The following is a 16697-nucleotide window of genomic DNA, read 5'->3' as shown; positions in this document are numbered from 1 at the left end:
TGTGGGTTTTTTTTGTTTGTTTTTTTTTTAATATCAAATTAAAAAAAAATCTTTGGTGCCTCCTGCTTTGCTGCTGCCCTAAGCATGTGCTTAGTCTGCCTATTGGGTAATCCAGCCCTGGATTGTCCTTCAAGTTAGGCTGTAGATCCTTGATGCGCTGGAGAGGTTTTAGTTGGGGGCTGAAGGTGATGGCTAGTGGCGTTCTGTTACTTTCTTTGTTGGGCCTGTCCTGGAGTAGGTGACTTCTGGGTACCCTCTGGCTCTGTCAATCTGCTTCTTCACTTCCCCAGGTGGGTACTGTAGTTGTAAGAACGCTTGATAGAGATCCTGCAGGTGTTTGTCTGTGTCTGAGGGGTTGGAGCAAATGCGGTTGTATAAATTTGTTAGTCTCTAAGGTGCCACAAGGATTCCTCGTTGTTTTTAAAAATAGCCAAGTCATCTACAAAGGCCCAGGCAAAGTTTTGCAAACCCTGCAGCACCTCATTGATAAGCCTCTGAACGGTGGCCCCTGCATTAATTAGTCCAAAGGCATAACCTTAAAGTCAGCGAGGCCAGGTTCCAGTATGAATGGTGACTTCTCCTGGGCATCCGCATCTAAGGGAATTTGGCAATACCCACAAGTCAAATCCAGAGGGCTGATGAATTTTGCGCCCCCGCCCCGATTGAGTAGGTCTTTTATCTGGGGTGCAGGGTGAGGGTCAGGTTGGATGATGGCATTTTCCCTTCTAAAATCTGCACAGAATCTCATGGCTTTTATGCCTGTTAGGTGAGAGGAGAGGCCCAGGGCCTGTTTAAGCGATTACCCCTGTATCCAGTCTGCTTTCACTTCCTTCTGACTCTGTCTTTGCAAGTCTCCTTTGGCCCGGTAGGCAGGGTCACTGAGGCTCCCAATGCAAACACTCAGCTATGCCCTTCCATTACAGGGTACAGATGTAAGTGAGATTCATGCTGCAGCAACTCACAAGTATTCCATAAAGTCTAAACCCTGAATGCATTCTTGCAATCCTCATGCCTATGTTACCAACTGTGACAGTGCTGCCCGTGGGAGCCAGCTGAGGTCACTCAATCAGGGTGAACTGCAAACAAAACGGGGCAGACAAACCCCAAATGCTGGTGGATCTTTCAGTACTTAGGTTTACCAAACCAGCACAAAACAGCTTCTGTAGCACCTCCCTGGTTACTCAGAAGCCCAAACCACGCAGTTCCCTTAAAGTGCCCAGCCTCAGGCCTCCGTCCAGACACACCTATCAAACATAGGATTTTCAGTAATCATCTTATCTCATCATATAAAAGAAAAGGTTCTTCCAACACCAAAGGATCAGCCACACACCCAGGTCCAATTATAACTTAGATCTTACCCAAAATACATGCTTAGAGCCAACTCTTCTTAACTAAGCTAAAACTTATTAAAAAAGAAGAGTGTGCTGGTTAAAAGATCAATCTACAGACAGACTTGAATTCAATTCTTGAGGTTCAGGTACATAGTAGAGATGAGCTTGTAGTTGCCAAAAGTCCTTTCAGAAATAGTCCAGAGGTTACAGTCCAGTGTCCATATTCAGGGTGGCTCCAGTCAGTGACTGGGGATCTCAATCCTTATGGCTTAAGGTTTCCCCCTCTTGAAACCCAAAGCAGATCTGAGATGAAGCAGGATCGTGTCCCAGGGTTTTTATACATTTCCAGCAGCCAAAGCCTGAAAAAACAATAGGCTTAACTCTCCTTCCAAACATCCTGGCAATTAGCACAGGGTAATTTAGCCATTCAACAGTTCAGATGCAGGTTACCACAACCTTCAAAGAGACACACAGACAATAATACTATTTCACTCAAGTGTCTTCCTAAATGTTAATATTCCTTTGATCTTTGAATCAAAGCTCTAGCAATAGACAAGACTTGTTTGCTGACATCCCAAGCCCTGAGCAAACCCCTCCCCTTCTACCTCTAACAACGCCGGCTGCATTTCAAAGCTCTGGTCATTTACAGATCTTCCTAACCAGTCTCTACAGTTCGGCCCTGGGGCAGGTCAGCCTGGGAGGTAATTAACTCCTTCTGGCCCAGTCACCTGTCGATGAGAGATTGTATTGCACTCAGAACGTCACACCCAGCACCCACACCCAGGTGAGCCAGACTCCTCCCAGCTGTGTGTTTGTCAGGGTTCAGCTGAGACATGGGGCCCTTGGTGTCACAGAGTGTGGGGGAGTCAGGGCCCTGCACCCCTCTTCCTGCGAGTCACCGGGACTCTCAGCCAGCCAGGAACACAGCAGGGTTATTAGCCGACAGGACACAGTCCCAGGCAGGGCTTGTAGGTACAACCAGGACCCCTCAGCCAGGTCCCTCTGGGGGGAAGGAGCTTAGACCCCAGACTGGGGGTTCCTGCCTCTTCCCAGCCAGCCCAAAACTGAAACCAAAACCCCTCCAGCCGGCTCCCTCCCCCTCCTTCTCTCCCCCTCCCTTTGTCCAGCTTCCCCGCAAAGGTGTCGACTTGCCCCAACCCCCTCCTGGCTCAGGTTCCAGGCTCAGGTCCCTCCCTCACCTAAAGTCACCCCCTGCTCTCCCCTCCCCCATGCAGACAGCCCCTGTAAAACTAGACACATTCCCTGGTCACTCCACCCCGCTCCCTCCTGCGTCACACTTGGCATGAGCTGGCACCTGATCTGCCAGCGTCCCCCACCTGACGCCCCCTCCCCCTGCAAAGCACCGTCAGACCCATTGTTTGTATTAATGGGAGCAAGGCTGGAGACTCTTCACTGGGGCCTGGGGCCCTCTCCTGATATCGTGGTGTTGTAGGGCTGAGCCAGGAGCGGGGGGCCCCCTGGACACAGCTGAGCTGGGGAGCAACAGGCAGGGCATGGATGCTCCTGGATAGGTTGTTCTTCCCTTCCCCTCCTTACTGTTGTGGGGGGAGCTGTCGTGTTGCACCCCAGAGGTCGCTTCATTTCAGCAGGGGGGTAATCCCTGTGGACCCCTTCTCTGCCTCACAGGGGCACTGAGATGCCAGCACAGAGTGGGCAGGGACCCCTAAGCCGGCTCTCTGTGCCGGTGCGTGTCCAGGCGCTGGCTCGTTTCTGTAGGGTCTCTAGGGGATCGGGCTCCGAGCACGCTGCTGTGTTGTCGTAGGGCTGTGCTGATTCCTCTGCCACAAATTGACTCTCCCCAGTTCTGCCCTTGGTAGCTGGGCAGTGCTTCCAAAGCCAGCCCCCATTGCCGGCCCCCCGCCCCCCGGCACCTGCTTCCTGTCTGCACAAGATCCACCCGCCTTCCCCAGCACTGACTCGCTTTGCTTCCCGCCCTCCACCTGCCCAGGGACCCTGCTCCCTCCTGCCCCGTGACCTCTTCCTCCCCCTACTGCCCCCATGAGTGCCCTGCGGCCACACTGACCCCCAGCGAGAGCCCCGTCTCCCCTCCGCCTCGGACCCCCGGCATGGGTCCCCGCTGCCTGGCGTTCCTTTCCTCCAGCTCCAGCCAGGATCCCTGCCGGCCTGGCCTCTGCACCTCCTCTGGGCCGTGGGCTCCTGGGCGTCTGCTGGTCCAGGCACCGAGGGCTGCTCCCGCCTCCCTGGGCTTCTGTGACACACCTGCCCTCTCCTCCTCCTTTCACTGTGCTGCCTCGGGCCATCACCCCAGCTCACGTGGCTCCAGCCCCTGCCCTGTGCCTGTCTGTCAGCCCAGTGTCACACTTCAGATGAATCCCACCGGGGCCAAACACCTGCCCTCTCCTCCCAGCCCTGCCCGCTGCCTCCAGCCTGGGGCTCGCTGATGCCCCCCTTGTACGGCCAGGCCCTGTCTAGCTCTGCCCCATAGCTAGATCTGCCCCTACCCCTGGAGTACCACTGCCATCCCTAGCACCCATGTTGCACCCTGCCCCGCATTCCCCACCTCCCCCTGCTCTGACCGGGCTGCCCCTGTTCTGAGCCATCCGCACCACGTATCCCCATCTAACCCTGTGCTCCCCAGCCCGCTCTGCTCCACCAGCAGTGCCAGCCTCGCCCGCCACCTTGCATGCCACGCACTGTGCCTCGGGCTGGGCTGGTCACCCTGGGTCCTTTCGCATGTTCACCATTTGGGTCGCTGGAAATGCGCTAGCACCGCACAGAGAGACAGGAGCCTCCCGGTCCACTCTGCCTGCATGTACTAGCCCCTTTCCTGCTGCCTCTCCGCCCCGCCCCGCCTCTGTGTGGGTCATAAATTCCAAGGCCAGAAGGGACCACTGTGATCTTCTAATCTGACCTCCTGTATAGCACAGGCCACAGAATTCCCCCCCCCCCGCCCAAACAATTCCTAGGGCAGATCTTGTACAAAAACAGGTGTGCTAAGGCTCAGAGAGGTGCGGCTCCAGGAGGTGGAGGGGCCTGACCCTGAGAGAGAGAGAGAGAGTGGCCCCTGCGAAGGGCTGTCTCACTGGAAGGGGCACCCCTCACGGACCGCACGGGGGCACGAGTGGGCACGATCTGTGAGTCCATGACAGTGTCATTAGGTTTCAGAGTCAACACCCCACCAAGGTGAACAGGAAGAGCTCATGACTCTTTTAGAGCTGTCACAGACTCACAGAACGTGCCCACTTGTGGCCCCGTGCGGTCCGTGGGGGGGGGCCTTTCAGTGCGACAGCCCTTCTCGGGGGTCCACTCTCTCTCGGGGTCAGGCCCCTCCACCTCCTGGAGCCGCACCTCTCTGAGCCTTAGCACGTCTGTCTCTGCCGTGGGCCCCCTCAGGGAGTCCACGCACTCTGGACCCCCCGGGCCTCCTCACCCCCGAAGGGGTTGATGCCCCCTGTTCTCTAGCCCGGAGTGACTCTCAGCCAGCGTAACACAGGAGGGGTTATTGAGCGTCTGGACCCAGCACAGGAAACTCTCAGGGCCTCAGGCCTGGCCTCCCTCAGCCCAGCACATCCCAGTCCCCCTGCATCCAGGGGGGCTCTGCCTGCTGCCCCTCTCCAGCCCAGAGCCCCCCTGCTTCCCAGCTGGGCCTCCGATATCCCTGGCCCCAAGCCCCCTCTGTCCATTGGCTTCTCTCCAGGGAAACAGGGTCGTAAAACAGGCAGGCCTGGATCTCCTCTCCTCTCAGCCCTCCTCTGGCTGGAACGGGCTGGTCAGGTCACCGGGGTCCTCTCCCCGCAGCCCATTGTCCTCCCACTGGCCAGAACTGGCTGTGACTCCTGAGCTGGGTCTCCAGGTCACCAGTCGCTGGGGTCTCCATCCTCCAGGCCATCGGCTGGGGTCCCAAGTTCCTTCTCCGGTCCTGTGTACCACCAAACTCCCTCTCCCCTCACCTGTTAAACCAGTAACCCCCAGGGACACTGAGTCCCATCCCCTCTGCATGCAAACCATGGGGAAACACAGAAAACCCAAGAAACCCCCCCCCCACTTTGTCACAAACTGGTCCAGCTGTTTTCTGTGGTTTCAAATGAGCTCATTGCTGCTGTGCCTGGACAAGGAGCACAGCACCTGTTCCTCCCTTGTGCTGACTCGGGGTTGCATTCGGATGGTTTCCTGGGCGAGTAGGAGGGTGAGATACATGAAAACTGAAATCCTGCCAGAGCCGCTGGCCTGTTCAGGCTCTGACTGAGCCCTGCTGGTGCTGTGCAGGCTGCTTTGTTGGGGCAGGGTTGCTCAGGACCAGCTGATGTTGTTGTTGTAGGGTTGCTGGGGTGTTCAACGCGCTGCTCTGTGCACTGGCTTGGAAGCTCTCTCGGGAGCACTTGCCTGTGGGCGCGGGTTTGTTATTGTAGGGTGCTCGTGAGCACTCAGCTGCTGTTCATTCTGGTGGGGGGGGGGGACAAAGCCGAAGGATGGTGCACGCTCTTCGGTTCAGACATGGGGTGGGAGGCAGGGCAGACTTGGGCTGAGGACCCCAGGCAGCGTCTCCCTGGCCAGTGCATGCTGGGTTGGGGTGTTGGTCCAGTGGCCCTGATGGGGTCACGTGTGGGGATGGGACCTGGGACCTCTGGCTGGACTAAGCACGAGTCAAGCCCCTTGGCTGGGAGGCAGTAGCGGACTCGCATGTGATCCGGCCACTAGAAGGGGCAGAGAGCTGCAGTGTGGTCGTGTGGTTATAACAGGCTAATGGGAGACTGGAGGGGGTGCAGCCTGACCCAGCTGGGGAAAATTATCCAAACCCCAGCTCCTGTGTGGCAGGTGTGGTGCCAAGGGAGATGGAGGGTGGTGAGCTGGCGCTATTGGATAGGAGCTGCTTGGAGACCTGCCAGGCGAGGGGCTGTGCTGTGGGTGAAGTGGATTCTACGTACCACACCCATGATGGAGCTGTCTGAGCCTCTGACCTTCCCTTCCATGTCCCGGTGGCTGGCGTCGGGTGAGGGGTCCCAATAATCAACCCTCTTCCTTGCCTCCCCCCAACTCAGTTCCTGGTTCCTCCCAGTGCACGGGTGCGACCCACAGAACCAGCGGTTACACTGCCAGAATGTGACAATAAGGCAGAACCCACTGACGTCACTTAGGCTTTCAGCCGGCCTGCCACCGGGTCCGCACACGTGGCCATGACGGAAGGTAAGGCAGGCAAGGTACCATCATGGAGCAAAAAGCTGGCTGAGACAGTCGGGTTGGTCAACATTCACCGTGGCCGGTGCCTCTGTTGCTACGGCCTGTGTTATAATATTTATTAATGATCTGGAACGGGGGGACTTGCAGATGACACAAGGTTATGTAGCTTGGGCAGGACCCGAGAGACCCAAATCCAGCCAAGGGAAGGACAACATGGTGGCAAGTGACCCGCACTGTGGATAAATGCAAAGCAATGCATGGTGGGGGAGGGGGACTCTTTAAAGTACTCAGACAGAGGCCGGGCAGAGTTGTTGTTGTGATTTTTGGACCTGCGATACCGCTGTTTGTTGTTAAGCTTTTTTTTTTTTTTTTTTTTGATTGATTGATTTAAAATTTTCACCATTGTGGGAAACCCAGAGGGTGTATGTCAAGCATGTAATGCCGGCAGCTGCTGAGATGCAAAATGTTAAAACTTTATCATCGGCAAAACCCAAATTGTCGATATCCCATGTCAAAATAAATAAAGTAAATATCCTTAAATCGACCCCTAAGAGGTTCTCGGGCAGCGCTGTTCTTCATCTGACCAGCACCACTGGAAATATTTTTCCATTGGTTTGCGCATATGGTGAAATCCACGTTTACTGACATTTACCGATAACAATCTAAACCTTCCGTGCCTACTCGTACATTACCTAGGGCCCTAGATGAACTGTATCAACCCCAGAAAGGGCTCCTGGCTCATTGCTGACAGCTCAAGGAGACCTCAGCTCAGGGTGCAGCTATTGCTTTAAAAAAAATAAGATTAATCTAACCAGGTATTAGGATGCGTAAGGAATGGGCTGGGGAATGATCTGGGGACTATTCTAATGCCAGCAGATAAATCAATGGTGCGGCCTCCCCGTTTCTCTAACACACCCCTCTGGCTCAGGGGACTAACCCGCTGTCCACACGCTGCCCAAGGCCAAGGGAGCAGCTGAGCCCAGGGTGGGGCCTGCATGGGGCACTGGGGGGGGCCTTGTGCTGCTCCCCCCTGCCCCCATGCAGCCTCAGCTTGCAGGGCAAGTGCTGGTGCCCAGGCTGGGCTGGTGCCCGGGGGGATGTGCCCTGCCCCACTGTGCCCACACCCAGCTGGTGCTTAGGGAGGGATGTGCCCTGCCCTGCTGTGCCCACCCCTATCTGTTGCCCTGGGGGATGTGCCTCACCCACTGTGCCCACCCCTGGCTGGTGCCTGGGGGGATGTGCCGGGGGGATGTGTCCACAGCTGGCTTGTGCTTGGGGGAGATTTGCCCTGCCTGGGGGGATGTGCCCACATCCAGCTGGTGCGTGGTGGGTGAGGGGAATGTGCCCTGATGTGCTCATGCCTGACTGGTGCCCGGGGGGATGTGCCCTGCCCACCCTCATTTGTTGCCTGGGGGGCATGTGCCGCACCCACTGTGCCCACGCCCGGCTGTGCCCACGCGGGGGGCTGTGCCCACGCCCGGTCGGTCCCGGGGGGGGGGCTGTGCTCACGCCTGGCTGTGCCCCGGGGGGGGCTGGGGTTCGGGGCCCGGGGGGGGCTGTGCTCACGCCTGGCTGTGCCCCGGGGGGGGCTGGGGTTCGGGGCCCCGGGGGGGCTGTGCTCACGCCTGGCTGTGCCCCGGGGGGGGCTGGGGTTCGGGGCCCGGGGGGGCTGTGCTCACGCCTGGCTGTGCCCCGGGGGGGGCTGGGGTTCGGGGCCCGGGGGGGGGCTGTGCTCACGCCTGGCTGTGCCCCGGGGGGGCTGGGGTTCGGGGCCCGGGGGGGGCTGCCCCCCCCCCGCTGCGGAAGGCGCATCCTGCCAGCCCGGGAGGCAGCGGGCGGCGGCGGCGGCGCCCATTGGTCAGCGGGGCCCGGGGAGTCCCGCCGTTGCCATGCCGACCGCGGCATCCTGCGCGTCCCCGGGCGGGGCGCCGCCCGCCCGCCCGCCCGCCGGGGCTGCCCCATCGCGGCTGGGCAGAGCCCGGCCACAGGCGGCTCCGGGGCAGCGGGCGGCGTCCCCCGAGCCGGGCCCTGCCCGCCCGCGTGCCTGCGGGATCGGGGCCCTGGGAGCCTTCTACCGGGCGGGGGGGAGAGTCCCGCCCGCGGGCACCATGAGTCGCTGCCAGCGGCGGTGCCACAGGCAGCTGCGCAGGGTCGTTCGCTTCTTCTACCACTTCGTCACTGGGACCCTCTCGCAAGGTAGGGGGGAGCCCCGGGGGCGCGGCCCGGCTGGTGCCCTGGGGGGGCGGCACGGAGCCCGCACGGGGCTGGGGGCCTTTCCTGGGCGGAGGGGGGGTTGTCAGAGCCCCCCCCCCCGCGGGTGATGGGGGCTGTTGCGGGGGCAGGCGCCGCGGTGTGGGGCGCTACCAAGGTCCGTGCCTGGGTGCGCAGGAGACGGGAAAGGGTCAGACCGGCTGTGGGACCGGCGGGGGGTGTCATTCTCATGCACACACCGGGGCGGCGGGGGGCAGAGCACTGGGCATTGAATTGCAGCCTACCCGTGCCCTGCGCCCCAGGAGAGAGGATCTGGGGGGCTTGGGGCATGGGTTGGGGGCAGGGATCCAGTCTCCCCTCCGCCCCCAGCCCAGCTTCATGTGTAGGTCTGGCCCCAGCCGTAGGGGTTGCAGGCTGGGGTCAGTCCTCGGGAGCCCACGCCCTGGGCGCTGGCAGCAGGTGTCTTTGAGGCTGAGTTACAATCCAAACCTCTCCTTTCCCTGGGTCCGGGACACCAGCTGCTGCTTCCACAGCTGCACCAGGAGAGACCCCCCGACCCTCCCTGGCTGGGCGCCTGCCTCAGCCCCTTGCCCTGTGGCTGGGGTCACCCTGGGCACCTCAGTGATATCATTTAGCATCAGTCACAGACCCCTTGGGAGACCCCAGGACTCCCTCTGCCCCACAGGGAAAAGGGGTGAAAGCCTTGGCTCCCATGCCCCCCTCTGGACAGGGGTCTTCACCCCCCCGCAGCCATTCGCTGCCCGCAAACCCAGCCCCCTTCCCCCGTCACGGACGGGGAGGCATCAGCCGCATGGAGCAACACCCCACCCCAGTGACGCATGCACTGCTGGCAGCGCTGAGTGCCTGGAGCCTCAGGGCGTGTCTGCCTTGCTTGAGAGCCGTCCAGTGCCAGGCATGCTGCCTGGGCTAACCCAAGAACTGACCCGAAACCAGAGCCAGCCCTAAACCTGGACTCCCCTGTGCACAGGGCTTGCTGAGCTCCCCCTGGTCCCGTGCAGCCCCTGCCCCTCCAGATCCCACCTGGCCCGAGGCTGCGCTGGGCTCTCTGACCCGGCGTGCAGAAGTAGCTCCTGCTTTGCCTCTGCACTTGTAGCCACTTCTCCAGCGAACCATCTCGAGCTGCTCACGGAGCTGGGGATGCGCAGCAGGAGGGGGCTGTGGCCGTGTCCCCTTCCCCTGGAGATCCCCGACTGGGAAGCCCTGATCCCTCCTCCCGGCACTGGGGTGAGACTCGTGCTGCCCTGTGGGAGCCTGGCTCTGGTGTCTCGCTCCCTGGGGCTGACGGGGTGGGTGTTGCGAAGGCAGGATGCACTGTGCTCCTTTGGGGGTACCGAGGTGGATCACTCTATAGCAAGGCCCTTGGGCTCGTGCGGCCGCGTTGGCGCTGGGTGAGGGCGTGAGACTCGCAGTGTGCCCCGGCCCGTCATGCCGTCTGGCTTCGCCGCGTTGTCAGTCTCACTCCACAGGACTGGCTGTGGCAGAGGCTACGAGGAACCCACCGCTTTGGCGTGGTGCCTGGTGCTAGGCTGACAGACTCTGATTTCACATTCAGCAGCCGTCGCGTCTCGGGAGCGGAGCGGGCTCGGGGCTGGGAGAAGAGAGCGTGCAGCGTGGGATGAGGCGGACGACGGCGGGGTGGCTGCGGGGGCGGCCTCTCTCCTCTCTTGGAGCTGGCTCCAGTGTCCCAGGCACTACGGGGTGCAGTGCTGCTGGAATAGCCGGGGGAGGGAGCTTTCGGGAGCTGCTCCCAACTGGGGGCTGGAGGTGCCTTCTGGGCCAGCGAGACCAGGCAGGGATGCCGGCAGGGGTGTGAGTGACAGCAAACCGCTGCCCCCAGAAGTGGCACCCTCCTGTAAGCGGTTCCCGTGTGGCGCCCGCTGGCCCTGCCGCTCCTTCCCTTGGCTTTTGGCCCAGGGCCAGTGGGTTTGTGCTGGTGTGAGTGAGAAGAGCCGGGGGCCCATGGGAGGCCAGCTCTCCTGTGCTCATCAGCTGCCCTCCTTCCCCCGCCACGTGGCCTGGTGCCGGGGCTTGGCTGCTGCGGTGACGTCCGTGCAGGCCTGTCAGAGAAACCTGTGGCAGCCCATGTTCTGCGCCTCGGCGGCCGGGAGGGTCACGTAGTCGCCTGCTCCACCCCTTGGGCCTGGCTGCAGCGGCACGCAGCCCCCCGGATTGTGGCGTTGTCAAACACCTCGGCCGCTGGCCAGTTGCTCAGCTGTCGCTCCCCCGGTGTTGTCGGCTCACACACGCGGGCTGTCGGCGAGGAGCGCGTAGGTGGCTGACGAGCCGGCGAATGCAATCCCCTGAGCCAAGGGGAAGTGCCGCCATTTGGAGCCCAGCCCGCTGAGCTCCTCGCTCCGCATCAGGCAATTACAGCCCCATCCGCTCGTTCTGGAGGGTGGTGTGGGGCTCGTTCCCGGCCCCACCCCAGAGCATTGCCACAGGCTGGCCCGGCCCACGCCTCCAAGGAGCGACCGGAGAACCATCATGGCTGGTTCCCTGCTGCTTGGCTCTTAATTACACACATGCTCCCCCCGTGTGTGTCCGTGTGTTTGCACATGCTCGTGAAGCCACGGTGCTACCCGTTGTCACGGACTCACAGAACGCGCCCACTCGTGGCCCCGTGCGGTCCGTGGGGGGGGGCCTTTCAGTGCGACAGCCCTTCTCGGGGGTCCACTCTCTCCCGGGGTCAGGCCCCTCCACCTCCTGGAGCTGCACCTCTCTGAGCCTTAGCACGTCTGTCTCTGCCGTGGGCCCCCTCAGGGAGTCCACGCGCTCTGGACCCCCCAGGCCTCCTCACCCCCGAAGGGGTTGTGCCCCCTGTTCTCTAGCCTGGAGTGACTCTCAGCCAGCGTAACACAGGAGGGGTTATTGAGCGTCTGGACCCAGCACAGGAAACTCTCAGGGCCTCAGGCCTGGCCTCCCTCAGCCCAGCACATCCCAGTCCCCCTGCTTCCCAGCTGGGCCTCCGATATCCCCGGCCTCAAGCCCCCTCTGTCCATTGGCTTCTCTCCAGGTAAACAGGGTGGCCTGGGTCTCCTCTCCTCTCAGCCCCCCTCTGGCCGGAACCAGCTGGTCAGGTCACTGGGGTCCTCTCCCCGCAGCCCATTGTCCTCCCACTGGCCAGAACCGGCTGTGACTCCTGAGCTGGGTCACCAGTCGCTGGGGTCTCCATCCTCCAGGCCATCGGCCGGGGACCCAAGTTCCCTCTCCGGTCCTGTGTCCCAACAAACTCCCTCTCCCCTCACCTGTTAAACCAGTAACCCCCCGGGACACTGAGTCCCACCCCCTCTGCATGCAAACCATGGGAACACATGGGAAACCCCCCCACTTTGTCACACCCCCAGAGAGAAGGGGAAGATGTGCTAGGATGGGAGCGTTCCCCTGGAACAGTCGGCGGAGTGACCGTCACGGGCCGCGTGTCCCTGTCCCCTTACGGCCCAGTGAGACAGTGACATTGGCTCCGATAGCTTGGGAAGGTCCTGGAAGATGCATCGTGCCCGTCCCACAATAAGTGGGGTGGGTGGCGGTGTTTGGTGAGCGGGGTGGGAGCAGATGGGTTTTAGGGGAGGAGATGGCTCGTCTAAGGCCCTGCAGGGTTGGAGGGGTGGGCGGGGGGCCGTAAGAAGCCACGCCAGCCTGATGGATCTGCCGGCATTGGGCAGAGCAAGGAGTCTCTGCTACCTTGGTCTGTTTTGCTGACCTAACATGGGCTCCCGTCTCTGCGGGGGCCCCAGACGCAGCGGGGAACAAGGCAGCCCGTGGGCTCTGAGCTGTGGGGCTGCCGTCCGGGGAGGCTGGGTCGCCTGCTCTAGGGCGTTGCACCCGCTCCTTGCAAGGGGCCGGTGCAGGGCCCTTCCCCGCCGAGTGTTCTCCAGCCTGGCTGTCCTGTGCCTGGGGCTGAGCCTCCCCCCTCCCGTCTCGCTGCTCCCCCCTGCGCTGTGCTGAGCAGCCCTGCTCTGCGGGGGGGCTGCAGGCTGCTCCCCCCTCCCCCTTCAGGGGTCGCAAGGCAGCCTCAGCTCTTTCAATGCCAACTTTGAGTTCCCAGGGACCTTCCCCGCCCTTTGGCAGCTCCTAGCTGTCTGCACCAGCCCTCGGGGCTCTGCGGAGAAACCGGCTGAGACCCCCCCCAGGCATGGAGCAGCTCCTGTTGCTCCCAGCTAAGGCTGGCTTGGACCCAGTGAGCTAGAGGTGAGTGAGCCGTCTGATCCCAGCCCTCCTCCTCAGCAGCCAGGGAAGATGATCACACCAGCCCCAGCTGGCCAGGGTTGGATCCATGAAGACACGAGAGAGGAATCTCCTGACATCCCACCCAGCCCCTGTGTCCCCCGAGCAGCGTGGGGAGCTCCTCACAGCTGGAGGAAAACCAGAGCCGACCCCCCTGTGACAATCTGGACGGATGGAGAGCTGCGTCTCCTCCACTCTCCAATCCGGGGTGCCCTTTACATTGCGTCACTGTGAGGAGAGCCGCTCCCCGTCTGTTCACACACAGCCTCCAGCGTGCTTCTAGCCAGGCACTCCTGAATCATACCGCAGAGCCACACCAGCAAACTCCCAGCCCCAGAAATGTGCATCTTGTACTGCCCAGCTCTGTCCTTCGGGGCAATACAAGCTCATGGCAAGGCCGTCATTTCATTCAGAGACAATGAGATGCACAGACCCTGTTATCGCAAAGGGAGGTTCCCAAACACACTGGCTTAGAGAAAACAATAAAACAAGTTTATGAACTACACAAAGATAGAGTTTAAGTGATTACAGGGTGTCACGGAGTGTGGGGGAGACAAGGCCCTGCACTCCCGGCTTCCTGCGATTCACCAGGGCTCTCAGCCAGCCAGTAACACAGAAGGTTTATTTAGACGACAGGGACACAGTCCAAGACAGATCTTGCCGGTACCGACAACAGGACCCCCCTTAGTTAGGTCCATCTGGGGCCCCCAGGGAGGCCACAGCCCCGTCGGGGCCCCTCTCTATTTTCCAGCCAGCTCCAAACTGAAACCCCCTCCAGCCCCTCCTCCTCTGGGCTTTGTCTCTTTCCCGGGCGGGAGGTCACCTGATCCCTTTGTCTCCAACACCTTCAGTTGGCACCTTTGCAGAGGAGGGGCCCAGGCCATCAGTTGCCAGGAGACAGAGTGTCAGGCATTTATGTGCACTGGCCCTTTGCTCTGCAGCAACCACACCCCCTGATCCCCTCCACCTGGATACTTAAGAACTGCAGAGGGGACACTGAGGCACCAACACAGTATTCAGAGCAAACATTAAGAACATTCCCAGCTCGTCACACAAGGAATGAGGCATAAAAGCCAGAACCAATTACAAAGAAATAAAGGGTAAAATGCAGACTAATACCTAACTTAACAACCTAAGGGAATTTAAAGTAAAAGGTTTCTCTCACCACATGCTTACAGCAGTGTGGCTGGATCCCTTCAGCCGGGATCCCTCCCCAAGTTCAGTGATGCTTCCTTTTCAAATGTTGTTGATGCCATGAGTAGAGCTATGGGGAGAGAGGTGATCTGGGGCCTCTGGTCCTCATTTTTGTCTCTTTTTCTCCTCTTTGAGAATCATCTTCAGTTGGGTTCAGGCGACAGCCAGTCTGTTTACACAGGAACCCCGCTGCTCCTGTGCCAATATATAAATCTCTCGCTCACACCCTTCTTCCTGCCAAAGAACAGCCACTTACTCAAGTGATAGTTCATGTGATTAAGTTGACACCTGGCCAAGGCATCAACTTATCTTTGTTCTCTGAGGAACTGGGTTGTGCCTGTTTTTCTAAACTTGAAGCATGTCTCAGCAATGTCATACAATAGAATCTTAAAACTTTTCATACAATGTTGCCACACATAGTTTACCAGGACACTAATGTTCAGCAGATTATGAGTTTTCCACTGACACCTCACAAGATATACTTTGTACAAAACTTATCATGGACTTGTAAAAAGGGTGAATATAAGAGTACAGTCTGTCATGCCCCCATTTGAGCCCCAGGCCCAGTGAGTCGGACGATTAGAAGGGTCACCTTCAAACAGTTGCCCAACCCCAGGGAGAGGGAGAGAGAGAGTTAACTGAAAATTCAGGAGCACACACCTGTCTTCTCTGCTCCCTCCCTAAACAGGGAATGTAGCGTCTCCCTGAGGACTGATGGGGTGAAGGTCCATTTCTGGAGTCTGAGCCTAGAAACATTCTGCTTTGTGAACTGAAGGGGAGACTCTCCCTGTAACGCTGCCTGCAGTGACCTGGGTGCAGATACCCGACACGAACCAGCCACAAACCCCACAGTGGCTGTGAGTTCTGTACTTAGATCTCACCCACCAATTATCGAGTGCGAGTGAACAGCCTGACCAGGGAGTCCCAGACAGTCCCCTCTGGCTCTCCGGGCTGTCTTGCCTCCCCCGTGAGCTGCCTCTGTGATAGCTGGGCCCTTGCACCAAGGATCACAGCAACATTCAGGCTACTCCCCGTCCCAAAGGACCCGTCACTTACCCCAGGTCAGTTGCACCTTAGCTCTCGCACCAGAGACAGGGCTGCTGGCGAATGCTACACTTACCTATAGAATAAATCTGACGATCGTTTAAGGAAACACGAGTTATTTATAAAGTGAAAGCAGAACTGGGGTTTAAGGAAAGCACCCAATGTGGCGAGACTCCTGGTCTTCTAATCTCAGGGGCTGGCAGCACTGGGGCAGCTGCTCCATGAACTGTGTCTCTGGGGGTGTTTCCACACAGCCCTCACCGATGGCTGGGAGCTACGGTTCTAATTTTCCAGGCCTGTCAGTGCGACCCTTCCCCCCTCACTCCCCCCCAGCTGCCCCCTGGCCATTCGGCTGCACATCCGTCTCTGTGGCTTTGCTTGGGTTTTGATGTGGCTGACTCGGGCAGGGCATGAATCCTGTGTCCGCGGCTGCCGTGCTCCTCCCGTGCCCTTAGAGAAAGGGCTTTGGGCTGGGTTGTGAACCCAACTATTTGTAAGGTGGCTGGTGCAGAGGCCCCCCCAGCACCAGCCAAAGTTCCCTCTCACTTCTTAACGTCCATGTGCAGAATGAGTTTTGTTATGTGCACCAATATAGAGGTGACGTGTGGCGGGGGTGGGGCCGAGGGGTTCGGTGTGTGGGAGGGGGCTCAGGGCTAGGGCAGGGGGTTGGGGTGCAGGGGGTGAGGGCTCTGGGTGGGGGTGCGGGTTCTGGGGTGGGGCCGGGGATGAGGGGTTCGGTGTGTGGGAGGGGGCTCAGGGCTAGGGCAGGGGGTTGGGGTGCAGGGGGTGAGGGCTCTGGGTGGGGGTGCGGGTTCTGGGGTGGGGCCGGGGATGAGGGGTTCGGTGTGTGGGAGGGGGCTCAGGGCTAGGGGCATGGCAGTCCCCGCCATGGCTCCCGGGCATGGTCACCCTGATCCCTCCCGGCGTGCCGTTCCCTTCCCCGCTGGGGTGGCCTGTGCCATGAGCGGCTTTGCTGCATCTCGGGACTGTCTGGGAGGGGAATGTGTCCTGGTATGGATCCGCCGTAGAGCCGCCGATGCCGGCGCGGCCTGGCCTGTCTGTGTAGGGATCGTGCTGTGGCTGGTACGGATCCGCCGTAGAGCCGCCGATGCCGGCGCGGCCTGGCCTGTCTGTGTAGGGATCCTGCTGTGGCTGGTACGGATCCGCCGTAGAGCCGCCGATGCCGGCGCGGTGTGGCCTGTCTGTGTAGGGATCGTGCTGTGGCCGGTACGGATCCGCTGTAGAGCTGCCGATGCCGGCGCGGCCTGGCCTGTCTGTGTAGGGATCGTGCTGCGGCCGGTATGGATCCGCCGTAGAGCCGCCGATGCCGGCGCAGCCTGGCCTGTCTGTGTAGGGGATCGTGCTGCGGCCGATACGGATCCGCCGTAGTGCCGCCGATGCCGGCGCGGCGTGGCCTGTCTGTGTAGGGGATCGTGCTGCGGCTGGTACGGATTCGCCGTGGTGCCGCCGATGCCGGCGCAGCCTGGCCTGTCTGTGTAGGGATCGTGCTGT

The 16697-nt window shown here is 60.3% G+C and overlaps 1 protein-coding gene across 5 annotated transcripts in view; it reads left to right on the top strand.

The window, feature by feature from the left end:
- The window catches only part of KCNIP2 (potassium voltage-gated channel interacting protein 2), a 104089-nt gene that overhangs the window by 45161 nt on the left and 42231 nt on the right, over positions 1 to 16697 (top strand). Inside the window, exon 1 of one of the 5 annotated variants that reach the window (XM_045024141.1) lies at positions 6189 to 6497. The exons of 2 other annotated variants lie outside the window; for them this stretch is intronic. In XM_045024141.1, the coding sequence (XP_044880076.1) occupies positions 6488 to 6497 (10 nt within the window). In that variant the 5' untranslated portion in view covers positions 6189 to 6487. Of the gene's footprint in view, positions 1 to 6188; positions 6498 to 8443; positions 8688 to 16697 lie in introns of those variants that run through there. 2 more of the 5 variants (XM_045024137.1, XM_045024139.1) reach the window with 2 other exon arrangements.

Source organism: Mauremys mutica, chromosome 7 (assembly GCF_020497125.1).
Source record: "Mauremys mutica isolate MM-2020 ecotype Southern chromosome 7, ASM2049712v1, whole genome shotgun sequence".
Lineage (NCBI taxonomy): Eukaryota > Metazoa > Chordata > Testudines > Geoemydidae > Mauremys > Mauremys mutica.
This window is presented reverse-complemented; position numbering and strand designations above follow the sequence as displayed.